At 34.3% G+C, this 15,971-nt stretch overlaps 2 protein-coding genes across 4 annotated transcripts in view; one reads left to right on the forward strand and one right to left on the reverse strand.

The window, feature by feature from the left end:
- The first annotated feature begins 3,355 nt into the window (after positions 1–3,355).
- arl6ip4 (ADP-ribosylation factor-like 6 interacting protein 4) lies at positions 3,356–6,024 on the forward strand. The gene is made up of 5 exons (XM_077520543.1): positions 3,356–3,623; positions 3,714–4,085; positions 4,317–4,434; positions 4,519–4,588; positions 4,674–6,024. Exons 1-5 carry the CDS (start codon positions 3,464–3,466, stop codon positions 4,728–4,730), a joined length of 777 nt encoding a protein of 258 aa, XP_077376669.1. The 5' UTR covers positions 3,356–3,463; the 3' UTR covers positions 4,731–6,024.
- LOC144018431 (membrane-associated phosphatidylinositol transfer protein 2-like) overlaps positions 4,979–15,971 on the reverse strand; it is a 60,163-nt gene continuing 49,170 nt past the window's right edge. For all 3 annotated transcript variants that reach the window (XM_077520539.1, XM_077520540.1, XM_077520542.1), the window contains 8 exons: positions 15,558–15,706; positions 14,313–14,429; positions 12,845–12,961; positions 12,617–12,765; positions 11,506–11,655; positions 11,237–11,417; positions 11,036–11,164; positions 4,979–9,133 (listed from right to left, as the gene is read on the reverse strand). In XM_077520539.1, the coding sequence (XP_077376665.1) occupies positions 8,762–9,133; positions 11,036–11,164; positions 11,237–11,417; positions 11,506–11,655; positions 12,617–12,765; positions 12,845–12,961; positions 14,313–14,429; positions 15,558–15,706 (1,364 nt within the window). In that variant the 3' untranslated portion in view covers positions 4,979–8,761. The remainder of the gene's footprint in view (positions 9,134–11,035; positions 11,165–11,236; positions 11,418–11,505; positions 11,656–12,616; positions 12,766–12,844; positions 12,962–14,312; positions 14,430–15,557; positions 15,707–15,971) is intronic.

Raw genomic sequence — 15,971 nt, forward strand, 5'->3', positions numbered from 1 at the left:
TTTTAAAAAAGAAAAGAAAAAAGCCTTACTATACAATATACATGGTCATTAAAAAAAAAACAAAAAAAACGCATTACTATACATGGTTGGGTTTTTTTGTTTTGTTTTGTTTTAAAAAAACAAAACAAAACCTTACTATACATGTTTGTATTTTAAATAAAACAACCCAAAAAAAAAACGCCTTACTATACATGGTTTAAAAAAAAAAAAACTTACCAAATATATTATTAAAAAAAAAAAAAAAAAACACTTTACTATACATGGTCGTTTAAAAACAAAAAAACGCCTTATTATACATGGTCGTTCTTTTTTTTTTTTATTGATTTTTTGAAAAGCCTAACTATACATGGATGTTTAAAAAAACACCTTACATATATATATATGTATATATATACATATATATATATGTATATATATATATATATATATATATATATATATATATATATAAACTTCCTATACACTATAGATGGTCGTTTAAAAAAACAAAAACAAAAAACAAAAAAAACACCTTACGATATGGTTGTATTTTAAATAAAAAACAAAACAAAAAACAAACGTATTACTATACATGGTTGTATTAAAAAAACAAAAAAACTGTCATTTAAAACCAAAACTCGTATACATGGTCATTTAAAAAAAATGTCTTAGTATACATGGTCGTTTAAAAAAAACAAAAAACGTTACTATACAATATACATGGTCGTTTAAAAAAAAACAACAAAACCTTACTATACATGAATGTATTAAAAAAAAAAAAAGGTCATTTAAAAAAAATCGCCTTACTATAGTAATTTGTCGTCGTTTCATTGTCGTTTAAAAACAAAAAATCATATACACCCCCCCCCGACCCCCCCCCCCCAAAAAAAAGCATTACTATACATGGCTGTATTTAAAAAAACAAAAAACAAAAAAACAAACGCATTACTATACATGGTCGTTTAAAAACAAAAACTTGTATACATGGTCATTTAAAAAAAATGTCTTAGTATACATGGTCGTTAAAAAAAAGAAAAAGAAAACCTTACTATACAATATACATGGGTGTTTAAAAAAAAAAAGCCTTACTATACATGGTTGTATTAAAAAAAAATGGTCATTAAAAAAAATTCGTCCTACTATACATTGTCGTTTAAAAAAAAACAAAAAAAAAACGGCTTACTATACATGGTTGTATTAAAAAAAGAAATGGTCATTTAAAAAAAAATCGCCCTACTATACATTGTCGTACATTGTCAAAAAATCATATACATGGTAATTTAAAAAAAAAGCCTTAGTATACATGGTCGTTTAAAAAAAAAAAAAAAAAAAAAAAGAACAGCCTTACTATACAATATAGATGGTCGTTTAAAAAAAAAACGCCTTACTATACATGGCTGTATTTTAAGTAAAACAAACAAACAGAAAAAAACGCATGACTATACATGATTGTTTAAAAAAAACAACTTTACTATACATGGTTGTATTAAAAAAAACAACATTGTCGTTTCCATTTAAAAAAAATGTCTTAGTATACATGGTCGTTAAAAAAAACAAAAAAGAAAACCTTACTATAGAATATACATGGTCGTTTTAAAAAAAAACAAAAAACGCCTTACTATACATGGTTGTATTAAAAAAAAAAAAAAGGTCATTTCGCCTTTCGTCAAATCGCCTTACTATACATCGTCGTTTAAAAACAAAAAATCATATACATGGTCATTTAAAAAAATGCCTTAGTATATATGGTCGTTTATAAGAAAGAAAAAAAAAAAGAAAAGCCTTACTATACAATATAGATGGTCGTTTAAAACAAAACAAAACGCCATGGCTGTATTTTAAATAAAATAAATAAATAAATAAAACAAAACAACGCATTACTGTACATGGTTGTTTAAAAAAAAAAAAAAAAACTTACTTTACATGGTTGTATTAAAAAGAACTGTCGTTTAAAAACAAAAACTTGTATACATGGTCATTTAAAAAAAATGTCTTAGTATACATGGTCGTTAAAAAATAAAATAAAAAAAGAAAACCTTACTATACAATATACATGGGCGTTTAAAAAAACAAAAACAAAAAATAAATAAATAAAACGCCTTACTATACATGGTTGTATTAAAAAAAAAAAGGTCATTAAAAAAAAATCGGCCGACTATACATTGTCGTTTAAAAAAAAAAATCATATACATGGTAATTTAAAAAAATGCCTTAGTATACATGGTCGTTTAAAAAAAAAAAGCCTTACTATACAATATAGATGGTCATTAAAAAAAACAAACAAAAAACAAAACAAAAAAAAACGCCTTACTATACATGGTTGTATTAAAAAAAAAAAACATTGTCGTTTAAAAACAAAAACTCGTATACATGGTCATTTAAAAAAATGCCTTAGTATACATGGTCGTTTAAAAAAACAACAACAACAACAACAACCTTACTATACAATATATATTGTGGTTTAAAAAAAAAAAAGCATTACGTTTGTTTGTTTTTGTTTTTTTGAAACGCCTTACTATACATGGACGTATAAAAAAATGGTTGTATTTAATTCAAAACAACAACAACAACAACAACAAAAACGCTTTACTATACATGGTTGTATTAAAAAAAATGGTTGCTTGAAAAAAAAAAAATCGCCTTACTATACATTGTTGAATCGTACACGTTCATTTAAAAAAATGCCTTATACATGGTCGTTTAAAAAAATAAATAAATACCTTACGATGCAATATATATTGTCGTTTAAAAACAAAAACTCGTATACATGGTCATTTAAAAAAATGCCTTAGTATACATGGTCGCTAAAAAACAAACAAAAAAAACAAACAAAAAACCCCCTTACTATACAATATACATGGTCGTTTAAAAAAATGCCTTACTTTTTTTGGGTTATTTTTTGTTTTTTGAAATGCCTAACTATACATGGACGTTTAAAAAAAATGGTTGTATTTAAAAAAACAAAAACACAAAAAAAAAACGTCTTACTATACATGGTTGTATTAAAAAAAAATCGCCGTTTAAAAAGAAAATCGCCTTACTATACATTGTCGAATCGTATACATGGTCATTTTAAAAAATGCCTTAGTATACATGGTCGTTTAAAAACAACAACAAAAAAACGCCTTACTATACATGGTTAGTGTTTTTTTTAAACGCCTTACTCCATCCATCCATACATGGGCATTTAAAAAAACACATTATTATACATGGTTGTTAAATAAAAAAAAAAACAAAAACGAAAAAACGCCTGACCTGAGATCATGTTTGTTTGTGTGCGTGTTTGTGTGAGTGAAGTGGGAAAGGAAAAACAAACAAACAAACAAAAAAGTGGGAACTAAAAGTAGGTGACGGAATTGTCTGTCGGAATGAAATAGCAAACGGACCGACTGTAAACATCGACGCAGTCAGTGGAGACATCCGTCGTTTTGAATCCTCGTAATTTCAGTTGACATAAAAAAAGCAAAAGGCTTTTTAAACCAATATGGACCGAAGCAGGTCACCGAAAAGAAGCAGAAAAGTGGAGACAAACGACAAAGAAAAGAAGAAACGAAGAAGATCTCCGTCCTCCTCTTCCTCATCGTCGTCTTCTTCCAGCAGCAGAAGTCGGAGCAAATCGAAGAAAAAGTCACACAAAACTCAAGGTTAGCACCACACAAACCAGGCACAGTGGCAACATTACAAAAAACACTTTAAATAATTGGTCACAAATTAAATCTATTTCGTGCCGTCAGGTGTAAAAACGCAAAGAAAGAAACGAAGACCAAGCTCCACTTCATCTTCCTCCTCTTCTTCCTCCCGCGCCACCACATCATCCTCTTCGTCTTCGTCGTCGTCCAGTGACGAAACTACGAAGAAGAAGAAGAAGAACAAGAAGAAGTCAAAGAAGAAGAAAGCCAAGCTGAAGAAGCGGCGCAAGAAGGAGAAGAAAAAGAAGAAACTAAAGAAGAGGAAATTGGAGGAAGAGAAGAAGAAGATGAAGGATGACGACATTCAGAAGAGGCTGATGCAGCTCGCCGAGCCGCGTAGCATCCCGCCATCCAAACCTTCTTCCTCCTCACTGGAGCTTTGGCAGAGCGACGATGGCGGCGTGGAGCTCGGCCCAGGTGACCCACAACAACACAACCATTACTTAATGATGTACTTGTTGCTAGGCGGAAATCAGGGAGTGGAATAATTTAAGGAAGGACAATTATTTATTGGTTCATAGGTGGATTTAACTGACCACAAATATTGGTTGCTAGGCACATGAGAGCACAATTACTTGTCACTAGGCAAAATTAAAGGAATACTATAATGTTTTTCGTCTCTTGTGTATTGGCTTGTGACGTGTACAGTGATGACGGACGAGCAGAAGTCCCGGCTGGCTACCAGGAGGCCTCTGACCAAGGAGGAGTACGACGCCCGGCAGAGCGTCATTCGCCGAGTGGTCGACCCCGAAACGGGACGCACCAGGTGAGATTTTAACTGTTATTGTTATTGTTAGCCTCTTAAGATAAAATAAGATCATCGAAGGTTGTGCGTACGTACTTCCTACAGACTAGTTCGAGGTGAGGGCGAGATCATCGAAGAGATCGTCAGCAGGGAGAAACACAAAGACATCAACAAGGTAATGCACAAGAGCGTGCTTAAAAATACTACAGTTACAAATGTATATTTTCATTGTTTGTGATTTTTATTTTTGGTCCATGTAGCAAGCCACCAAGGGCGACGGAAGCTCCTTTCAGAGAATGCTAGGACTCAACAGATAAGAGTTCTCGTCCAGAATTATTTTTTTACTTTTAAGTTCAGTATTTTTTTAGATTTGTTTTTTTTTTTTTAAATCAGGGGGGAAAAGTAGTTTTCAATCAAATCAAATGTATGTTGTTGCTAAAGTTGTGCCCTTCAGACAAAAAAAAATCACTCTTTTTCTAATCAAAACACTTTAATACTGTCTTTTTGTTGTCTTGTCATAATGAATTGTATTTGTGTGAGTGGAGGACAAAAGAAACGAGACACGTTGATGTATTTCTGTTGTTTATACACTGCATAAAAAAACAAGGGAATATAGATGGATAAAAGCTGTTTACCCGTTAACACATACGCACATCCTGTTTGTTTTTTTTGTTTTTTTACTGTACATTAAAGCCATTGTCATTGAAGCTCATATCAGTGGTGCCGTATTAATTTGCATCCGTCGTGTTGATGCGCAGCTTAGTGTTGTATTTTAAATGACCCCCCCCCCCAAAAAAAAAACAAAAAAAAACAGAATATGGCTTTTCCCCAAGCACGTACCTGATTTGCAATCATCTTTTAACAGTCAATTTGTTGTCATGAATGGAAATGAAGTATAATACAGTGGCCCTTTGCTTTTGGAAATTCAGTACCACAAAGCTTGACGATAACCAATATTGTGCATGAAAACCAAAGTTCCACTGTAGGCCTACTTCTTACTTACCGCTCATGAGTCACAATATTGATGAGTTATTTAATTGCACCATATAACACTTTTTGTTGTTGTTATTTTTTGTTTTTTCTGCCAGGGGCCATTTTTATGTTTATAAAGTCTCCCAAAGATTTTATGAAATATTTAATGGCAGTGTCGAGAAAAGGAAGATGTTTTTCAGAATACGTCTTAAAAAAAGCCACACAAACAATCCCATACATTTTTTGTCCAATTTAAAAAAAAAAAAAAAAAAAAAGTATAAGGAAAAAACCCCAAAGAAACCTAAATCATACATTGTCAAGAAAAAAACCTGCTGTTTTCATGTAAGCTGTATGTTTCTGAGAAAATTCCAATATTTTAATTATTAAAAATAAATGCAATGTTACAAAACCAAAAAGTGTTGCTCGGATTTTTTTTAGAACAAAATTTGGAACATTTTGGAGAAGAAAAAAAAATACACGTTCAAAAAGTCAAATCTTTTTGAGGGAAAAAATTATCAAGAAATGTGTTTGTGGAATATATATTTTCATGAATAGTTGGGCAGTTGTATGTTCTAGCAAAAAAAAAAAAGTTTTAAAATATGTTTTAGAGAGAAAAAAATTCTCCAAGGAATTCCAGAATTTTTTTTTCACAATTTTCACAAAAGTACTGTATATTTTCGAGAAAATAACTTTTGACATACGTGTATGAAAAATCATTAAAAAAAAATATTTTTTTTTTAAAAGCATTATTGTGATAATCTATAATTTTTATGATGAAACTTGGGTAGGTCATTAGATTTGGGCTATTCCTCATTTTATGTGTTTGTGTATGTGTGGAACAAATATTGCACATTTTCCCGCCAGGCGTGTTGGTCCATTGCAGTCACTCTGGGAAATACCTCAGCATCATTGTTCTTCTTCTTCTTCTTATTATAAACATCATCTTTTATATTGTTTCATATGTGGACATGACATTTTTGTACACTCATTTACAAACACGTTCAACAACCTCATGTACAGCGTGCGGGACAAAGCCACTTCCCAGAGTTCCAAAAGAGCTTTGAACAAAAAGTTACAATATCATAATAATAATAAATAGAACACAAGTGTGATTGGCAAGAAAACAATGGTCATAATAATAGTAGTAATAATACAACCAAAAAACATTTGTTTGTGCCAGGCCACACTTAAACAAGCCCAAGAATGGAGAAAAAGAAGGAAAAAAAAAAAAAAAAGATGATTTTTGCTCCACTGTAATCAACAGAAAATATTCCAAAAATGAAGAAGAATAAAGAAGACACTTTCGAGTGGAGCAGACAGCACTTGTGCATAACCACAGTCCTCTATTAATTGAGAATCTATATCACAACAATTATGTACAAATGTGGCGGCTGGAGGTGCCCATACGCACGACACGACATGTTTGTTTCCCTCTCGTCTTTGAGAACTTTGGCACAATTCGCGTGTTGTACGAGTCGTACAACTCGTACAACAACTGATTCATGTAAGAATTTTAGTGGAATTACAGCGCATATCTTCAAGGAAAGTCCAAATATTTAACAAAAATTGTATATTTTCCAAGTGTGTGTTTTGGAGAGAGAGAGAGAAAAAAAAAGATTTTCAAGGTTGTAATTTTACCAGATGAAGTTAATTTCGATCAAAGTACATTTTTGAGAATTTGATGCAATTCAAGTTACAAATTTCAAAAGAATAAACTTGCAAAGTCTTGATGTGATCTCGTCATAAACTGTATTTTCCACAAGTCCAATACTTTTGACAAAAAAGGCAATCTTTTGTGAGTAAAATTGTATACTGCATTCTTGGTTTTAAATAAAACAAAACATTGTACTTTCCAGAATTTCAAATTTTTTAAAAAGTTAAAATTTCATGAGATTAAAATTCTATGCTTTTGAGAAAAATGTTGAACGTTTTGAGAGTCTTTAATCTTATGAAATTATTATAACATATTTTCCAGAAAATGTTGAACACTTTTGAGAAAAATATAATTCATATTTATGAGAACATATGATGATTCATGTGTTTGAGGAAAAAAATTGTAAGCATACGAGAAATTGTATGAGGCATTCAAGTCGTATTTTTTTTCAATTAAAAGTCAAGATTGTCATAAATTTATAGAATATTTCCAAGAAAATAACAATTTTGATTGAGAGAAAAAAGCCAACAAAAAAAAAAAAAAAAAAGGGTTGTCCATCTTGAGGAAAAAGATATTCAGTATTCTTGGTTCTTTATGACATTTTTTTAAAAATAGCTTGAGAAAATGTGTATTTTTAGGACTTTTTTTTTTTCCTATTAAAAAAAAATGGTTATACCCCACTTTAGTTATATTTCCAAAAGTAATTCTTTAACATGTCCTAAGCTTCTGAAATAAAAAAAAAGTTGACTATTGTCATTTGGGGGGGGGGGTGTAATTGTGTTATAATTTTTGTTTTTTTCCTTAAAAAGCTAAAAAAAACAAAAACAATTCTGGAAAATATATTCCAATAAAATTACAACTTAACGGGACACTTGAGTCATTGAACAATTTTCAGCAGTGAAAAGTTAATATTTTGTCCGTCCAGAATGAATTTGATAACTTCATTTTTCATGTACAATTAATACCTTTAGAAAGTATTTTTTTTCTACTTGCTGTCAACTGATGATGCCATCACCTGTGCTGAGGAAGTAGATAATGGCCAATCATGGCTCACCTGTTTTCTGGGTTTGGTCAGTAAACTGAGTCAATTAATTAATTACACACAAAATATTAACATCTCACTGCTGAAAATGGCTCAATGAGTCAAGTACCCCTTCAAATCTCTTTTTTTCCCCCCTCTTTGCGACCCAACTAGCAAGTGTAAAAAATGTGAGCAGGTTGTTGTGCAGTTAAAGGGTCACTCACTTCCTTGACTGATGAGGATTTTCGTGGTTTGGAAGGGGGACGCTAAATCCAGTTTTCCTCTCTGAATCCATTCCACATCAAGTCTGTGTTTGTGCTTGCAAGTTTGGAGCAGAACTGTACAGCATTTTGGACCCTACGGGATCCAAGACAAAAAAAAAAAATCCACGATTGAAGCGCAGAACCTGAAAAAGGAGTACAGTCATTCCCCCGAATGATCCCAATTGGCCTTCGTTTTTTCGGAAAAACTTGTGGCGGTTTTGTGCTCTTTCTAGATGATGTCACAAGATGGCGCCCAAGCGCTGTCCAAATATTTGGACGTATAATCGTCTATAAGCGAGTCATTTTTACGGGGAAGATTCGTTTGAAATGCTATTATTAACAGAAAGGCCATTTTGAAGGTGGTCGCCAACAACCGCCATTTTGTTTTCTTCTCATTATTTTTTTTTTATTTTGATTTTTTTGTGGACGGCGTCCTCCTCATTTGGGGCTGAGGGCCCCGCCGGCGTCCATCTTGGTGCTGCTGCTGCGTCCCCAGCATCCCGCCGTGATGCTCATGCTGCGCTGCGCGGCCGCCGCCCCCTGGCCCTGGCCGCGCTCGCCGTCCGACTGGCTCTGCGTGCGCTCGGGGCGCACGTGGTGGACGCCGGCCGCCGTGGGCGAGCCGGGCGCCGGCGGCTGCGAGGAGATGGTGCGCAGCAGGTGGTTGCGCTTGCGCAGGAAGTCGCTGTTGGCGCCCAGGCCGAAGCTGCCCTTGCGCAGGACCATGCGCGTGCTGCTGGACTTGGCCGGCCGCGAGCGGTGGTTGTGCTCCAGCTGCGACAGGTGCGACGCGTAGCCCTCCGTGATGAACTGGCGGCGTGATAAAAATATCATTCATGCGAGTAGTGCAACCCCATTGTTCCAGTTGCGCAATAAAAACATTTCAAAACATCATGGTACATTATATCGTTAGCCTAATAGCATTGCTTAATTATTAATTTTTTTTTTTGGGGGGGGGGACACAAGAACAAAACGCAACAAACAAGAAGAGTCCAGTTGTCTCAATTTAACCCGGGAAGTCACACAGACATGAAGAAATATTTTTTTTTTTATAACAGGGCTTAACTAAATTTTATTGAAAGTGTGAAGACATAAGAAATTATGCAGTCACTGCTAACGATGTGTGAAACGTACGTGTCATCATTAATTTTTATTATTATTATTATTGTTTTTTTTTTTTCAAAAGAATTCTTAGCCCAAAAATATTTTGAAGAAAAAGGCTGTATATTTTTTAGATTTATGTTTGAGAGCAATGTAATGTTTTTGAGAATTTCTATCCCGAAAAAATAATTATTTTTCTGGACCGTTGAGAATTTTTGATAAAAATGTTCCACACTTGAGATTTTTTTTTCACACATTATTTTTTTTTTTGAGAGTAGTCATATTTTTAGTTGTCATAGTTTTTGAGAATTATTATTCTGAGAAAAAAAGTTTCACTTTTGAGAAATATCGTAGCAATAAATGTCATGTATTTTTGAAAATTCTTTGTATGAGAAATATGTATGTACTTTCAAAAAATATCACAGAAGTGACGTCATCTAGCAGCAGCCAATAGAAAAGCACCTTAGGATGACATCATTCCCATGGTGTTTTTTAAAATATTGTGCACAAGTAATACACATTTTGTTTAAAAAAAAAAAAAAAAAAAAAAAAAAACTAAATCTAATCCTAAAACTAAACTAAAACTAAGCATTTATTAAATAATCCACACTAAGAAAATTAAGTTTTTTTTAGTAATCTTTCTTGCAACAAATGTAATATATTTTGGTCCTGTCTCTGGTCTGTTAGGGGGTCTTGGGTTCTCCTTTGTCAAAGACAGAATGTTTCTTTTCTAGATGAATTAAATATATTTTCAAGACAGAACGTTGTTCGCCCAATTTCAATAAAAAAAATTTCGGTCTTCTATCTATTCAAGAAATTAATTTTATTTTCACTAAAAACGTTATTTTAGGAACATTTTTAGGAGATAAATGTCTACTTTGAAGAAACCTTTTTAGACTGTCACGTTTTCAAGAAATTGTATCTTTCATTTTTAAAAAGTTGTTCTATGTGTAATACAGGGAGTCCTCGAGTTAAGGCACACTTGAAGTCATTTTGACTTTACAATGGTTACGCCCGGTCCGCCATTTTGGCTCCTCGTCCGCCATTTCGTCCGCATTGTTTTCTCCCCGGCCGCTATTTAGCCCTTAAGCAAGCGCTTGTGCACTTGTGGGAGTATCTTTTGGCTTTTTCGTCCCCTTTTTTTTTTCCCCACATCATGGCCCCAAAGAAGAACGCTACTAACTAGCTAACTCACTAACTTCTATCAATGTTAGTCCAGCCAAAAGAAAAGCAATTACCATGGAAACGAAGCTAGACATCATAAAAAGATCACAGAAAGGAGAGACACAGACGAACATCGGCAAAGACTTGGGCTTCAGTCGGACAGTATCTTATTTTTTTGTATTTTTATTTTAATGTATTTTAGATGTTTTAATGCAAATTCTTTTGATGTACGGTAAATATTGACTTTAATGTGGAAAATCGAAATTCGGGTTACATCGCTAGAGTAGGAACGGAACTCCGACGTAACTCGAGGACTCCCTGGATTTATATTTCCATCCATCCATCCATCTATCTGGTTTTCCAAAATTGCGTTAAAACCCAAATAATGATCAATGCACAATAGAAAAAAAACTGTTCTACAGTAAAACAGCTTGTTAAAGTGCGTACCTGACACTGGTGCTGCATCTTCTTGGAGGGTCGACCAACAATGAAGATCTGCGAAGGATGCAGGTTGATGGAGGCGTACACGGAGATGTCTTTGCTAGACCCGTAGCCGGCAAATATTTTCATGTTGGCCTGACGGCAGAAGAAGACGCAAAATCAATAAACAGTTGTGTCACAACATCAAAAACAATCGCTCATTCTGACCTCAGTCAAGGCCTTGAGGAAGTTGGCCTTGTGCCTGAGCGGGTCGTGCACGAGGCCGTCGCAGAAGGACACGATGCCGTGCGGGAAGTTGTGCTGCGACAACCAGGCGACCACTCGCTGCTTCTGCATGTCCGGTCGGCCCGTCACGTAGATGATCAGGTAGCCCAAATCCTGCCAGTGTCTGCAAAAAAACGAAATAAAACAAAACATCACATTCAACATTCATACACACGGGTGAGGACGGTCGTCATTTTTTGTTGTTGTTTTACCTGACGACGTCCACGGCCCCTGCTCGCACTTTGGGGTCGCTGCCCATGATGGACACGCTTGCGGCGAAGGAGCCGTCGATGCTGAACACCACAAACTCGGTGGCGCGAGGGACCACCGTCAAGTAGCTGTCGGCAAACGTGTGGTCGCCCCTAAAAACGACAACTTGATCAGACAGAAGATCTCACATCCGATTATCAGAACGTGATCTCTTCTATTTGGAAAGTATTGACAGCTTCACTTTCTCAAAAATGTGTACTTTTTTTTTTCACAAAATGAAACTGTTTTATTAGGGCCCGAGCAGCAAGATTGCTATTATTATCATTATTATTATTTATTTATTTTTGTAATTATTTTTTTTATTATTATTTTTTAAGACATTTCCCTAGAAAATATTTGACTTTTCATCTTGAAATGACTTGTTTTTTTTCCCCCACCTCTAAAAATATTGGACTTTTTTCTAAAAAATATGTAAGACTTTTTTCTAAAAAAACAAAAAAGGAATTTTTTTTCCCCCAAAGAAAATGTACAATTTAATTCTTGAAGATATATATATTTTTTTTTTTTCTAAAATGTACGGCTTGTTGTGAAAATATGCAACTTTTTTGCTTGTAAAAATGTCTCAATAATATAAAATTAAAAAAAAGTATTTTATCTTGAAATGATTTGACTTTTTTTTCTTACAGATTTCCAAAATAAAAAAAATAACATAAAAAATGATCTTGCAAGTATTTTACTTTTTTTTTTCCTTATAGATTTCCAAAAAAATTTATTCTGGAAAATGTACAACTTTTTGTAGTAAAAATATGGCATTAATTCAGAAAAATGTACATTATTCACAAAATATAAATTATTCTTGTACAATAAATATGTTTTTTTTTTTTCAAAAGTACTGTCATGTTTATAGGTATGGAGCTCCTACAATGACACAGACAAAAATAAAACAAAATGTTTCTCAGTAGGATGAGAAAACTCTTCTGTTCTAACAAGAAACTTTCTCATTTAGATGAGAATTTCTCATTAAGATGAGAAAGTGTCTCATCCTAATGAAGAACATATTTCACTTATTTTTCCCCCCTTCATGTCACTTTGGTATATAAGTGAGCGCCATACCTGACGACCATTTTGACAGGGTAGACGCCGACGCCCAGACGTTTGTCATCAGGAATGAGAAAGGACACGCGGCCGCTACTGTTGGTCACCTCCGTGTTGAAGTAGACCCACTCGCCTGACGGAGGCTGAGTCATGATGTGCAGGTCCACCTGCGGCACCACACACATTAAACACACAAGCACGCACGCACGCGCACGTGTGTCACGGCCGAGACGGGGGCACACCGACCTTCTCGCCGGCCAGAGTGACCATGTCCAGCGGGCCGTACATGAAGCGACCCGTCACCACCTGCTGGCTGTCCTCGGTGAAAACGGCATCGTTGACGCGGTGGTTGGCCGTCACGTTCTGGCAAAGAATGTTATGTGAATTGTATTATTTTCAACTTGATACAATTCATAAAAAAAAGTTCTGTTTCAAATGAAAACCAAAAATGTCTTGTTTTGAGAGAAAATACTTGAATCGCTGGATTTTACAATCAATTAATTCTCTAATTAAATCACTGGCGTTTCGCCAAAACTTGATAAGTCACAATTGGGCAAGTTTCATATAAAAAAAAAAAAAAAAAAAAAGATACTGTTGGTCAGTCCACACGTGTAGGTGTCATTTTTATGGATTATTGATAAATATAAAGTGTTTTAAAAATGGCCTGTTCTCTTTGATGATGCAACGTTAACGGTTGAAACAAACGTTCTGTAGGCAAGTGACAATTTTGGAAGCACAAAAAGGCTTTGTATAATTACTCAGTATATAAAACACAATACTTCCATAAAATATTAATTATATATATATATATATATATATAAAGTTGCTCTGGGGGCAAATTCATAAATTGCACAACTTTAAAGTTGAGAAAATTCATAAATTGTGCAATTTTAAATCAAGTTCACAAATTACATTTTCAACTGAAATTAAATTATTTGTTCTCTAATGAAATATTAAATTATTATTATTATTATTATGGGCGGCACGGTAGTCGAGTGGTTAGCACGTCCGCTTCCCAGTTCTGAGGTCTCCGGTTCGAGTCCAGGCTCGGACTTTCCTGGGTGGAGTTTGCATGTTCTCCCCGTGCACGCGTGGGTCTTCTCCGGGTACTCCGGTCTCCTCCCACATTCCAAAGACATGCATGGCAGGTTAATTGGGCGCTCCGAATTGTCCCTAGGTGTGCGTGTGAGTGTGGATGGTTGTTCGTCTCTGTGTGCCCTGCGATTGGTTGGCAACCAGTCCAGGGTGTCCCCTGCCTACTGCCCAGAGCCAGCTGAGATAGGCGCCAGCAGCCCCCGCGACCCTTGTGAGGAATAAGCGGTCAAGAAAATGGATGGATGGATATTATTATTATTATTATTGTTGTTGTTAGTAATTTCATTTATTTATTTAAAAAAATACATTGTTAAATTGCTCTCTATTACAATTAATAAGTTGCTGATTTTAATAAAAAAAAAAAAATCTAAATTAAATTTGGAAGTTATGATTGTAAATTAAATAGGATCCTTACATTTTCAGTTTGAATTAAATACAATTTTTGAATTTGCAGTACAACTCCTCCACTGCTCTATTTTGAAAGAATTTTACAAATGACGATTGGAAATGAATCAAACCAAACGTTAAATTGCTCTAGGGCAGCGATTCTCATCTGGTTGGTCAGGACGATGGACATTTATTGAAATAAGCGAGATGGAGACGAGAGAGCCAATCATACCCTGATCTTCACGTGAGTCCTCTTGCGCTGCCACTTCTCGCGAGGTTTGGACGGCGTGAACTCGGACACTTCTTTGCCGTCCAGTTCCAGGATGCTGGAGTTGTCGTGCCTCATAACCTGCGTCGTCAACATTGGATTGAGTCATATTGCGTAAGGTGAACGTTATCATGAATTGTGTCCAAATCTAAAAAGGGGCTTTGTCACATATTTAATGATGTACTTGAGACTGATTCAGTCCAACCACTAACGCTCTGGTGAAATGTAAACAAATAATTGGTCGATAATTGGTTGATGACGTCACTTCTGTGTGACACACTTCAAATGTCCTTTTTCTGGTTAATATCAAAATAACTTAAAATCACATTTAATTAAAATCATCCCCAAAGGCCCATGCATTAAATTCATTACCAAAGATGAAAACGAAGGACATTTTTGCTACAATTATAGTTAGTTTTAGTTAGTTTTGTTAACATAAAATGTAGTTTCAGTTAGCTTTCATTTTTTAAAAAGTATTTTCGTTTTTTATTTTATTTCATTAATGAAATTGTTTTTTGAATTTTATTTTTAGTGTTTTCGTTAGTTTTAGTTAACTAAAATAACCTTGTATAGGACTTTTTTTTCTTGAAAATACAAATTTTCCTCAAAATGCTCTTTTAAAAAAAAAAAAAAAAAAAAAAGAGATTTTTACCTAAAACTAATTCTCAAAAAATATAATTTTTTCTTTAAAATGTTTTTTTTTCTTTAAAGAAAAATAAAAATAAAAATTTGACACTTTTCTACAAAAAAAGTATTTATTGTACATATTTTTTGAAACCACATACATATTTCTCATACAAAGAATTTCCAAAAATACGTGACATTTATTGCTACAAAATTTCTCAAAAGTGCAACTTTTTTTTTCTGAAAAACAATTTTTTTCTCAGAAAAATAAAAAAATATGACAGAAAAAATTCTCTGGACAATACTGTGTGAAAAAAAAATTCTCAAAAGTGTGCAATATTTTTCTAAAAAATTCCCCAAAATGTAACATTGGTCTCGAAAAAGAATTGTTCTGTTGGGAAAGAAATTCTCAGACATTACATTGATCTCCAACACAAGTCTAAAGCATTTTCGTTTTTAATTTATTTCGTGAATGAAATTGTTTTTTGAAATTTAATTTTAGTTTTTTCCTTAGTTTTAGTGAACTGAAATAACCTCGGTGCACACCAAAATCAAAATGCCAATTGATGCTTTTGAGGTCCTAACCTGTCTGAGGAGGAAGGACACCACGTCGGTGGACTCCCAGTAGGACGCGTGGAAAAGATGCGGCAACGCCACTGTGGGGAAGGCGGTCAACGCGTCGGGGCAGTAGAGGGCAAAGTCCATGCGTTTGGTGCCCCACCAGCGAGCTGCAACTGAGAAAGAACGTCATGAGTTGCCGGCACAAAGTCAAGACTATAAATCATTTGACAAAAAAAACAAAAGCAAAAAACAAAGCCCAGCCATCACCACCAATCCCAGCAGCAGGTGTTGATCTACAGGAAGAGTTTTGTGGAGATTTAAAAAAAAAAAAAAAAAAAAAAAGACACCGAAAAACCATTAGAGACAAGAGAAAGGTTATTTGATTGAGGAGAAGAAAGGCAGTTAATCCTTCGCCTGGCGGGTCCGTCCGGGTGCAGT

The sequence above is a fragment of the Festucalex cinctus genome, chromosome 5 (assembly GCF_051991245.1).
Source record: "Festucalex cinctus isolate MCC-2025b chromosome 5, RoL_Fcin_1.0, whole genome shotgun sequence".
NCBI classification, from domain to species: domain Eukaryota; kingdom Metazoa; phylum Chordata; class Actinopteri; order Syngnathiformes; family Syngnathidae; genus Festucalex; species Festucalex cinctus.

Bases quoted from the DNA above. Each gene is read 5' to 3' on its own strand.
- arl6ip4 (XM_077520543.1), top strand. From the start codon at position 3,464: ATGGACCGAAGCAGGTCACCGAAAAGAAGCAGAAAAGTGGAGACAAAC. The intron at 4,086-4,316 runs GTGACCCACAAC...TGACGTGTACAG, and splicing joins CGGCGTGGAGCTCGGCCCAG to TGATGACGGACGAGCAGAAG. The intron at 4,435-4,518 runs GTGAGATTTTAA...TACTTCCTACAG, and splicing joins CCCGAAACGGGACGCACCAG to ACTAGTTCGAGGTGAGGGCG.